The following is a 12,352-nucleotide window of genomic DNA, read 5'->3' on the forward strand; positions in this document are numbered from 1 at the left end:
AGTTACAAAGGGGGTTACTGTAGTGGAAATTTTGGTTATACTTGAGCCCTCGTTCCTGAGAGAGCCCAATCTGCCACATAGGAAAACACCAGTATTATAAATGATACATGACAGGTGGGGGTCCAGTTAAAGATTTTGCATTGGGACCTTTTGAATCTGTCAGCTGCAAGGTAATATCCAAACTGCTGACACTTTTAGATCCCTGTTAGGTTAAGGAAACATATGGCACCTTTCATATGTTTCCCTGCACTTTCATAAAATAGAAAAATTATTTTCTTCTCTGGTGCAAATAATAAAAGAGGCTTTCCCAAGCTCCTGAAGTGCTGAGGGCTGGAATACATCCTCCCATCCCTGTCCCTACTTGATTGACAGTCAGGGCTCAGCCTCTTAATCTCATTCCTTTGCCGTGCATGTAAATTGTATACAAGGGTGAGATTTGATAACAGGCTCTCAGCACTTCAGGAGCTCAGGAAAGCTTCTTTAAATGTTTGCACCAGAGAGAAAAGGCATTTTTCTATATTATGGAAGCAAAGATAGATATAATAAAAGTACCATGTGTCTCCTTGCACTGATAGCTATCTAACAGGGTCCGCAGTTTGGAATGTGAATTGCAGTTGAAAAATTACCTTTAAGAGATGCTCCTGCAGTTATATAAAGCCAAGATATGAGATGAATTTGTGAAGTTCTAGGGAACGCTGATTCATATAAAGGAAAGGCTGGCCTTTGGGGTTATCTTTCCAGTTTGGGACCATTTAGATCATGCATCCACACACAGTGACTGGCGGTGCTGTCTGCCAGTCAGTAAACATCAATGCAGCATACCTGTGCCGATCGGCCAGGGGTGGTGAGGCCCTGGCCGTGGCAAGACAAAGTGTGGTGGTTGGTTGTTTTTTGACTTGTGGCACTAGATGGTATTTGCCTGACAGCTCTGCCAGAGATGGTATTGTCGTGACGCCAGTGCTTGTCCAGCACACAGGTGTGATGGTGGTACCTGCTTTGTGTTGTGGCTGGCTGTAATCCGCAAATGGTCGGTGACCTGCTGGGATGTAGTGGCTCTTGTCATGGTAGTCCTGAGTGGCAACTGACCCAACCGGACTATCGGTACCGCCACCCACAGAAAGGGGAAAAATAACCCAAGGTATGCGGTTTGTGTGTGTATGGGTGCTGGTGTGGATAAAGTATGACAGAGTCACAGTGATATAAAAATAACTACTTTTACCATAAAATTCTTCAGTAGGACAATACACTTCAGTAGAATAGATAAATCTTCACATAGCTTTAGTGCTGGAACTTGGTTGTGCTTGAGGAGGTGCTTAGAGAAGTAGAGTAGAAGAGAGGTAGTTGTAGCAGTGCTTCGAGAGTTGAGTTAAGCAGGGGAGAAGAGTTGGTCAAAGGAGCCCTGAAGCAGTGTGGCAATGAACTCTGCTGGAACTTTTGAGACTACTTTCTGGTGAGATGTTTACCTGTACCTGTGTTTAGACTATATATGACCACCTTGTGCCCAACAGTGTTGAGTTACCCATCCTAATAGGGTGATAAAAGCCCCAGCCATGGTTATCAGGGCAAAGCTTAGTTTCCAGGGGTTACCTAGTTATCTGCACTACGAGATTGGATACGTAGACCTCTTATGGTAACTTTGTCCTATCCAGGCTAGTTTCTCTTGTGTTTCAGGTTACTGCCCTGCACCTTTTAGATGTGTGCTTGGCATGGGTTAGGGCAGTGCTTCTCAAACTGTGAGGTGGGCCTCACCAGTGAGGCGCCCCCTGGTTGTTGGTGAGGCCCAGCTGGGGAGCCAGCTTTAACAAAGTAACTATAATCTGCTTAGTCCTTTTGCTGTTTGCAAAAATCTCAATTTTAGCAACATTATTAATTTATTTTGTACTTGCTTTATTAGTATATAGATCTTGGGAGATGGGTGAATAGTAGCCCTAGCATTATTTTCAGCTTTTAAATGTACTTTCACCAGGGATGGTGAGGCCCAGGTACCCTCTTGGTCAGTCTGGTGAGGCCCAGGCATTGCCTTGGTCTATTGGGTGAGGCTCCAGTAGAAAAAGTTTTAGAAGCACTGGGTTAGGGTGTTCCTGGACCCTTCCCCCTTAGAGTGCTTAGCACTGCATGATAGATATAGTAGAAGTAGTAGTATTAGTAAAAGTACTAGTTGTCTCTAGCTGCATTTGAACACACTTGTGTCTAAGACTAGACTGCCCTGCTGACTTCCTTCCTCACGGAGCTAACTAACTCCTACAGGGATGAGTGTGTGTGGAGAGCAGGGAAGAAAAAAAACAACAATAACAGTAACCAATTCCTAACTTCAGCTGTGCATGAAATAATAAGACTTATAAATAACACTGACACCTAGTGGCGAAACTGTAAAGTACCTTTCATCACCCCTTAACCTGGAGTGAGAACTTTGCAACAGGTGTGTCAGGACTGTATCTTTGCAGAGCTTAATGTGCCCCTCAGCTTGTGCTGTGTGGTCGAGAAGGTGCTGATTTTCTTGAATTTGTTCTGTTTCTGAGTTTTGTTCTGCATTAGTCTGAACACTGGTTTATTTTGTCTGCTCACTTGATTTCATGGACACACCCGACTTTACCTGCTGTGTTCTGTCTGGCCATTTTATGGTTAATCTTTGTTTCTGTTCTTTCTGTGACTGGCAGGTCTTCCTGCCAGTGGATGTGTTTTGTTGTCAGGTGCCTGTGGTTGGAGTTCAGGGGGATAATCCAATTGTATTCTCGACCACACCCCTGGCCTCCTATATAACACTCCCAGTCTGTGTACTCCTTGCTGGTTATTGAGCTTGTCTCTGCCTGCTCGTGCTATTGTCTGTTCTATATATCTGGCTCTGACCTTTTGGCTTTTGTCCCCTGACCTTTCCTGTTTGCAGCCTGCCTCCATCATTCTGCCTGACTCTGACTATTCTTTAGGATCCGATTTTGTACTTTTGCTGCCCGATGTTGATGACCCGGTCTGTCCACACTGATCTATTTTATTTGTCTGTCTGTATTTTGTGTACCACCTATACCAGAGCAGGGACCGCCCTCGTGGTTCTCCGCAGCCGCCTAGTTCTGTCCATGGCAAGTAGGTAGGGACAGTGGGCGGGAACAGCGCAGGGCTCACTGTCCGTGTCTTTCTGTCCATTCCACCCGTTGCTACTGACGTTCATCACCCCTTGATAAAGGTTGTTCACCGAAACGTGCGTTGGGGTAGGGGCAACTGTCCGGCTGGTACATCACATCTATTTGGGTAAGACAACTCATTTTGTATGATTTTTGTATAGATGGAGTTAGTTCAGGGTGGGTTTATGGTAATACACCAATTAATTGTACTTGGTCCCTGATTATCCCTCCACACATTGCCCGACAGCAGCACCCCTCATTTGTATGTTTTTTCTGTTGGTTTTTAATGTATTTTCTCAGACGCAGTTCACTGTGTAGTACGATTTTTAAGTGTATGTGCTTTTTATGAAATAAAGTATTTTTTGGATGTTACTAAGTTGTGGAGGTTCAGTTGTTTCTATATAGGTGTTGTGACGTTCATAACAAGGTGCCTGAGGCACTTAATAGTGGGACACCACACAAGGAACGCCTTAGCCAGGGACGCCATTGGCACTTGCGTACACTTCAGCATCCGCAGAGGCCGGCCATACGCTCCAGCGTCGATGGGAACCAAGTAAATGGACATGAAAAATACAAAAAAATCTATGCTTCCAGAAGGTAGTAAAATGCTTCTATTTTCCTGTGCAAAGAGTTCAAGAGGCATTCCTAGGTAGTGTTGAGTGGTCCTGTCAAACTTTTTTTGAACCTTATTGCTCAGTATTTGATTCCCTGCGGCTGCAGATGTTGGATGCAGCCCTAGGGAGTCCTGGAAAACATGAATGCAGCCATAGGCTGTAACCATTTTTTCATGGCAGTACTAGGGTGGTTTCCAACTTCTGCAGCTGTGGGGAATCAAATGCTTGGCGTTCGGGTTCAGAGAACTCTACACTATTTGTAAGCTGGAATTCTTCCTCATTCCTTCTCCCCTCCCTATCCCTGCTTGATTGACTGTCAGCTGGAAGTTGAGCTCCAAGCAGGATCAGAGATGGGTGGGGGTGCGAGGAGGCAATATCACTTACAGCAGCGCAGAGGCTTGGAAAAGATATCTTTACTCTCTGAACCAGTGTATAACAGCATTTTACTGTTAAGGAAGCATTTTGATGCAGTTTTTAAAGCCGAAGCCAGGAATGGAGGACCTGTATAAAGGGAAGGCTGGGACTTTGCCTTTTTAAAATCCATTCTTGGCTTTGGCTTCAAAAACTGAATGTAAGAACACACCCTGAGGGTACGTTTACATGTGCCAAAAAAGCTCCAAAAGAAGCGTGCTTTCCAGCTCCATTTCATTCAATGGGAAATTGCAAAAATATAAAAAGAGAACTGAAGAAAAGAAATGACATATTACCTCTTTCATGAGTACTTCTTTTTCAGAGCTGTTTTGTTTAAACATTCCCCATTGAAGTCAATTGGAGCTGGAAACCACACTTCTTTTGGAGTTTATTTGTTGCCTATTGGGAGCTTCTTTTGCATGTGTGAATGCACCATAAAGCAAAGGGGGGAAGGGGGGGGGGGGTTGCCCGAGTGATCGCTACATTGTCCGGGCAGCCCATAGAAGATAGTGGTGGTCTGCTTCCACCGCTCCTGTTACACGCAGCGTCGGCAAGAGGACACAGTGAGAGGTTATCTGGGGGAAAGATCAGAAGCAACGTGAGAAAATATTATTTTACTGAACGAGTAGTAGATACTTGGAACAAACTTCCAGCAGATGTGGTTGGTAAATCTACAATAACAGAATTTAAACATGCCTGGGATAAACATATATCTATCCTAAGAGAATAAGAAAGGAAATACTAAAAGGGCAGACTAGAAGGACCCAGTGGTCTTTTTCTTCCGACAATCTTCTATGTTTCTATCGTTGTCTTCTATTACACAAGGCGATTATCGACCGTAATGGCTAATATCAACCGAATATGTCTGATAATCCCTTCGTGTAATAGGGCCTTTAGCTTGCCTCTCTTAAGGCCGTATTACACAGTTTTACACCAACCTGTTGGATATGATGTCTCTGGCTCCTCCAAGATGACCACTAGGCCACTACATTTTTCAAGAAGTTTCTCTCTGACCACATGCACTTAGAGTGTAGTCTCTGACCACGTCATGGCCAACACAGTTTATGTCCAAGTCCTTGTAGGGTACACTTCTAAGAGTACCATGGTCACCCTACTAGGAAAGCACTTCTAAACATTTCTTAAACACATATACACCTGCTCTGTTCAGGGGCAGATGAGGGTTATGTAAGGTTCACCCTCTGCACACATCTGCTTGCTCTTTCTGATAACATGACCCACTTCATCTATATCCTATAATTACTCCCATCACATACTAGACTGAAAGTTCTTGTTCTGTCCTGATAGAGGCGGATTTGACACAATGACTCATCTGCAGATTGAACATCCTAACAATATGCGCAATAGTGCATTGTTCTCATACAAAGACAAAAGTAGCAAAGTATTAAAGATAATGGAAAATATTGGACTGCTAATGCTACGTACTTTGCGGCACCATATTGTGCGAGGTGCCCCATGAATAGTCATTGTGCAGTAGGATTTCAGTGACCATTGCACTGCATGGCAGCGACTGATAGAAAGCACAATAATTGCTGTGTGCTCAGTAATGCGGATTGTAGCTCGGTGCCTGGTGATTGGAAACAAGCCCGTGTTAAGTCATGTTTACTGGCAACCATCCATGGCAGAAGCGTAAAAAACACAACACAATGCCAACCCTCCGTACATAATTATACTGTTCTAACATCCCTAAAAATTAAAGAGAATAGCTGCAATTAAATCCCAATTAATGCTTCAGGGAAAAAAACATTTAGAAAGAAGGAATTGGTAAAAATAATTGAATCTAACAATGGAATGAAATATTTCAATGACTAATCTATAAATACTACTCTTACAAGCGTATAGAAGCCAGGATTGTACCCTGAAGCATAAGAATAAGACTGAGGGACCTGCTACTAAGTACTCTGCACACAGACTTGGCATGTTACGCCATTTAATTCACATTGAAGAAGTTAAGCCGTGTGCGCAATGGATTTAATGCTTGATATAGTACGGAATATGACCATTAGGAAGAACGCAGTTCTAACACTTTACAAGGCAATTCTCCCAGAATACCTAATGGTTACATAAGGAAGACATGGCTGAAATAGCACCTCACTTATCCATAGTTCATGTCTGGAACTGCAGCTAAACGTCATTAAATAGCTTGAAACTGGGCTGAAAAGTAATCTCTTTAAAGGGGTACTCCAGTGAAAATGTTTTCCTTTCAGATCAACTGTTGGTAGAAAGTTATATAGATTTGTAATTTTATTCTTTTTTTAAAATCTTAAGCCTTCCAGCTACTGTATGCCCTGCAGGAAGTTGTGTATTTTTTTCATTCTAACACATCACTCTCTGCTGCCACCTTTGTCTGTGACAGGAACTGTGCAAACTAGAAACATTTTTCTATGGGGATTTGCTATTGTTCTGGACAGTACCTGACATAGACAGAGGTGGGAGAAGAGAGTTGGCAGCAGAAAGAATACACCACTTCCTGCAGGACATACAGCAGCTGACAAGTACTGGAAGACAGGACATTCTTAAATAAAAGTACAAATCTAAAAAAACTACAAATCTATATAACTGATTTGAAAGATTTGCCGAAGAACCCTTTAAGGGTTTATCCAGACTTAGATAAAACACAGCTACTTTTTGCAAAAAAAACAGAAGGTAGTGTGTGGTATTACAATTCAACTCCATTCACTTCAATGGAACTGAGCTGCAAAACCCACACCCAAACTGAGGGCAGGAGAGGTGCTGTTGCTGAAAGAAAATGGCCATGTTTTACTAACCCTGGATAACCCTCTTTAAATTAAATTAGGGCAACATAGCTTTTTTTTCTTATATAGTGCTGCATAGATAATATTGTAGAAGCCCTTGTGCTTACCTGTTACCAGTGGATGTGGGAGGCATGAGTTTTCAGCCATAATGATTACCAGTCAAACATCTGAAATGATTTCCCAATTACAGTAGCAGGACCATTTAACTATTTCTGAGCTCATTGCATAATGAGCTGAATGATGATGCCAGGAGTTCTGAAGTCTGGTCCGTAGAACATCTGTAGCACAGACTGTGTGAATTAAGCCTTAGGGACGTCAATGTAGAACCAACACCAGAGAAACGTAAACCAACTTAAAGGGGATTGTCCAGGTTTGATCTGGTAGCCTCGCACGCAGAAGCCCCTGTCCTGCTTTTACAATAAGGCCGTTTGATGCTTTATTCCTCTCTCATGATGGATGGATAGTTTATCACCCCTGATTGCTGCATCCCATCAACTAACAGAGCGCTGGGGGAGATGGATGACAGGGGGTGTATAGGTGGAATGTTACATGCAGAAAGGCCTGGCCATAAGACTAGACAGTCATTGTAAATGCTCCATGCAAGGTTCTATTTGCATTTACATAGACAGTATCTAGTGCGATATATGGAATGTACATGACTCAATGGGAATTTTTTTTCTATTAAGTGCCAGCCACCATTTTTACCTAGGCTAGGCACTATGAGGACACAGCATTGCCTGTAAGTCGTAAGTAGTCATTGCATCGATGAAGGAATGGGAATTGTCAATCAACAAACAAAAAACTGGCTGCGGTGGGACAGCACAGTTATTGGCTGAGCAGGCTGTCACCAAGCGGGAAAACTGGAGACACTAGAGGGCATCAGGGATGCACAGGAGGTAGGTATGGCTTCTTTTTTTATGTTTTAACAGCAGCAGCATTATCTAAAACACTGCTTTGAATTCCATTCTTGCAGTGGAATGAAGTGGAGAGAATAGACCTTTAAAGGGGTTGTTTAAAAAAATGTTTCAAATCAACTGGTACCAGAAAGTGCCAGAGATTTGTTATTTACTTCTATTAAAAAAAAAAAAATCTTCAGTCTTCCAGTACTTATCAGCTGCTGTATGCCCTGCAGGAAGTGGTGTATTCTATCCAGTTTGGCACAGTGCTCCCTGCTGCCACCTCTGCCCATGTCAGGAACTGTCCAGAGGAGTAGCAAATCCCCACAGAAAACCTCTCCTGCTCTCCAGTCTGGAAAGAATACACCACTTCCTGCAGGACTTACAGATAAGTACTGGAAGACTTAAGATTTTTTAATAGAAGTGAATTACAAATTACACTTCTTGGCACCAGATGATTTGAAAAAAAAAAAATGGTGAACAACCCCTTTAATGTTATTCAGAATTGCAGCAGATTTCACTGCAAAACCTGTAGCGTGAAATCTAATGCAATACAGTATGTGTGAATGGATCCTTAATGAGAGGGACACTGAGGGGTTATGCATTCTTCCATATCATGGCTATATACATCCTATGAGATATATGAAGCTGAATTCCGCCGCTCATCCCCACATGCTTCCGCTTCACTCTTTGTCCATCCCAATGGCTCCATCCTTTGCTCAGGCAGATTACGGCATCTGCGCAAAGAATGGACATGTTCATTGTTTGGGTGGACGGCAGAATCTGCTTGAGTATAGAATGGAGCCTATGCGACGGACACAGAGTAAAGTGAGAGCACGAGGGGATGAGCGTCAGAATGCACGGCAAGTTATTTGCAAGAATTCCTTAGTGTGCACGTACTTTTTGGCTATGTTCCCACACAGTATTTTTGGTCAGTAATTTGGGCAGTATTTTTTAATCAAAACCAGGAGTGGACTGAAAACACAGAAAGGCTGTGTTCACACACTGTTAAAAATTTAGCAGATGGCCATCATTTAATGGCAAATAATTGCTGGTATTTTAAAAGAATATTTAAAAATATTTGAATATTTGAAATAATGGCCGTTATTTGCCATTAAATTTTAACAGTGGGTGAACATAGCCTTTTAGTGTTTTCAATCGACTCCTGGATTTGGTTAAAAAATACTCAGGAAAAATACTGTGTGGGAACATAGCTTAAAGGGGTACTCTGCCACTTAATACTTTATATATAGTGATGCCCTTATATAAAACATAACAAAAATTTTATTCTTACCTGAGCATACTCCCCCAGTGTCCTCCATTGTTCCCTGCTTACCACTGCTGTTGCCACTTCTGAGTCAAACTCATCTCAGCAGTAATGGACTGCTCAGCCAATCACTGGCCGCTGTGCTGTCCCATCTCAGTCAGTAATTGGCTGAGTGGGCTGTCACTATGAGAAGCCATAGGCTGTATCCATGTTTTGCTGGACTCCCTAGCGCTGCATCCAACTTCTCCAGCCCTGGGTATTCAAATGCCGAACGACTGGACTCAAGCATGCTCGGGTTGCGATTATCTCTAGACTGGACCTTTAAATCACTGGACAACAGGGACCAGACCTCTCAAGTACTTGTTCATTACAGACTGATGAAAACCAGGTAAAGCTGTGTTCCCATCTGGGTTAGGAGCCCCCATGGTAGATTCCTTCTAAAGTATACCATATTGTTAGATAACATATAACGGACTGTGACCCAACCCAATGGACCTAGTTAAAGTCATTGCAGCTCATTAGGCGCAGTTGTTGCCCAGTGTGCATTGGATCTGGTGGTTCATTTTAATGGATGAAGAACAATCAGAAATTTTGCCAGCTTGATGCAATGTTATTGCACAATGTATAGCACAATGCATTGAATGTTGATATATATATATACGTCGATGATGAGCGCCAGATTCAGAAGATGTTTCCTACTACTTTTATAGAGATATAGTCAGTTAAAGAGATTCTCTGATCATTAAACACAAATTAACAATCCAGTTAACAACACAGAGAAGGAACAGATGGATGTGCATTGGCTGAGCCCGGCTTCAACTGTTTATTTAGGAGATGGTGGCACTCATCCACTAATACACTAAACACCAGGAAACTTGTATCCTCTGCTCTGCGGCCACAATACTGCAGGGAAAAGAACAGTTTGTATTAAATGACTTGTTCTGTACTATTTCCTATGGGGATGGACTGTGCCATAATGGGAAACAATTCTATTTACTTCTATACAAGCTAAGTTGGCGTGACTATAGAGTTGGAGTTCCTTTCTCCTGTTCATGAGTGCCAGTTTTACATATAATAGCATGTTTATTATTCTTTTATGAAAAAGCTTCCAGGATTAAGAAAAAATAGGGTTAATTTCTTCTTAAAAAACTGTCACAACTGTACAGGTTACATATGGTAATACAGCTCAGCCCTATGGAAGTGAATAGGGCTTCACTGTAATACCACGACCAACCTGTGATTGGTTGTGGCGCTGTTTCTGAATACAAACAAACAAACAAACAAACAAAAAACAGCTGTGGTTTTCTAACCCTGGACAATACTATTAAAATATGGTGCATTTTATAACTGTAGGACACATCATAATGATATCCAAACAATTTTCATTTTAAAGGAGTTATCCACTTTAAAGGGTCTCCTGTTCCACTGCGCTATTCATTTGGGTATTCAGACTGGTCAGAAGAACAAGTTGAACAAGCAACTTACACCTTTCCCTTATCCTGGGCATCTATGAAATAAGGAACGGCTGGTGTCCTCTCTTAAGGGGCAGCTGCAGGGGCTACCTATATGTTGGGCAAGCCATTGATCCAATTCAATAAAACCATTGCCTCCCTTCCCTTTCCTCACCTGAGTGCACATGATATAAATATGGATGCATTACACTTCTCATAGTCGTCACTCAGCTTTCTCAGGTTCCTGAATGGAACCTGCCTAGTTCTGCAGTGATACATCCTCCTTTATATGCTGTTGCATCAGAAGGCAGATCTGCCTTTCAGTAACCTGGACAAGCTGGGTGACAACCCATATAGGAGATGTAATAGATTCTCTGCTATTACCCAGCTTTCCCAGAAACACACAGAGCAAAGGGAATTAATTTGGGGGGAAATTCTCCTTATCTTAGTGATTTCTTCTCATCTCCATACATTTTATTTGGCATTCACCTTATATTCCACCCATGAAACACAAGAGGGCTGCAAAGAGATATGCATTTGACAATTTATTGTCCCTGGTCCTCTCCAGCTGGCATTGGGGAGGTGGCAGAGAACAAAGGGTAAATACTCTATCTAATGCAGTTAGTATCTCAAGACTATGTATGCAAACTTTGCTGGTGCTACAGCTCCTATCATCTGCCTTTGCATGGAGGGAGTTGGAGTAGTAGCTACCACACAGCTGCACAGGTTACACATCAATCTGCACGTGGGAGCTCCTAACAATGCCACAGAGGGAGCAGGCAGTGAAAGGGTGCATGTGACAGATAGGGGATAAGAGGGGTTGTGCTCACTGCTTTACCTTATTTTCTGCCTCCCAGGAAATGTGTTACCCATTTGCACATAGCAGATTACAAGACTAGGGCTAGCTTGTCTGCCAATGCAGTTCTTCCCCATAGAGGTGGGAGACAAGCCAAGAAGTGGCTGCTGGGGGCTCTGCTGGTGTGACAATGACGTCACGCCCACAAGACAGCCCCAACTGAGAGCTGACAGCCAGCAATTACCAGTGGTGTAGTGAGCTGTCCTGAGCCTGGGAGTCCCATCACATCAGAGGGGCAGGGTGTGAAGTGAACAGGCACACACTATGCAGGCTCTAAGCATGATGACAGGCAGCTTGTGTGCAGCACATCTCATCTAGGGCATGCATTCTCAGCGACCTATCTGCTAACTTCTTGCATTGGACTACAGCCACTTAAAGTGCTTCTCAGGTGTATCCTCAATGCATACCCTTACCAAGCTGGTTCCATGCCCCTCTGGCAAAGCAGGGCTTCCCCAGAGCATGGCATGTCTCTTCTATGCAAGGATATGAGTAGAGGTAGTGCTTGTGATGACTTGATGATGGGAAGATCACATGGAGATATTGCATTTACACGTCCTTGTCGCTGCTGCTGATGGATCTAGGTGGACTCCTGTCCGGTTGGGGATCCTTCCTGGTACAGACTGCAGCCCTGGTGGGACATTGAGGGGAGTGGTACCCAGACACTGAGCTCACTGCTCAAGTGTTTCTTTGAATGATATTCCGCATTGCTTCTGGACAGAATAAATCGCATCTTGCAGCACAGCCCATCAGGATGAAAGGATAACTGCGTTTTTTTTTATTTCCTATTGCTCAGGGAGCTGGAGATATCACAGTATGGCTTGTGAGAATTCATCTGGTTCTAATCCTCCAGATAGGAAGAACCCCAGCCTGTTGGAGCTAGGGGCACTCTGCTTGGACTCTGAGATCATTTTTGGATTTACCAGTCACCTCTTGAGGAGGAGAGGCAAGGTGAGGAGTCCATAGAGCC

General features: G+C 43.1%; 1 protein-coding gene across 1 annotated transcript in view; it reads left to right on the forward strand.

Moving 5' to 3' along the window:
• The first annotated feature begins 12,198 nt into the window (after window positions 1-12,198).
• Window positions 12,199-12,352, forward strand: part of KIF26A (kinesin family member 26A) — a 108,679-nt gene continuing 108,525 nt past the window's right edge. Inside the window, exon 1 of the mRNA XM_069950034.1 lies at window positions 12,199-12,333. Within this exon, the coding sequence (XP_069806135.1) occupies window positions 12,199-12,333 (135 nt within the window). The remainder of the gene's footprint in view (window positions 12,334-12,352) is intronic.

The sequence above is a fragment of the Dendropsophus ebraccatus genome, chromosome 13 (genome assembly GCF_027789765.1).
Source record: "Dendropsophus ebraccatus isolate aDenEbr1 chromosome 13, aDenEbr1.pat, whole genome shotgun sequence".
Classification (NCBI taxonomy): Eukaryota; Metazoa; Chordata; class Amphibia; order Anura; family Hylidae; genus Dendropsophus; species Dendropsophus ebraccatus.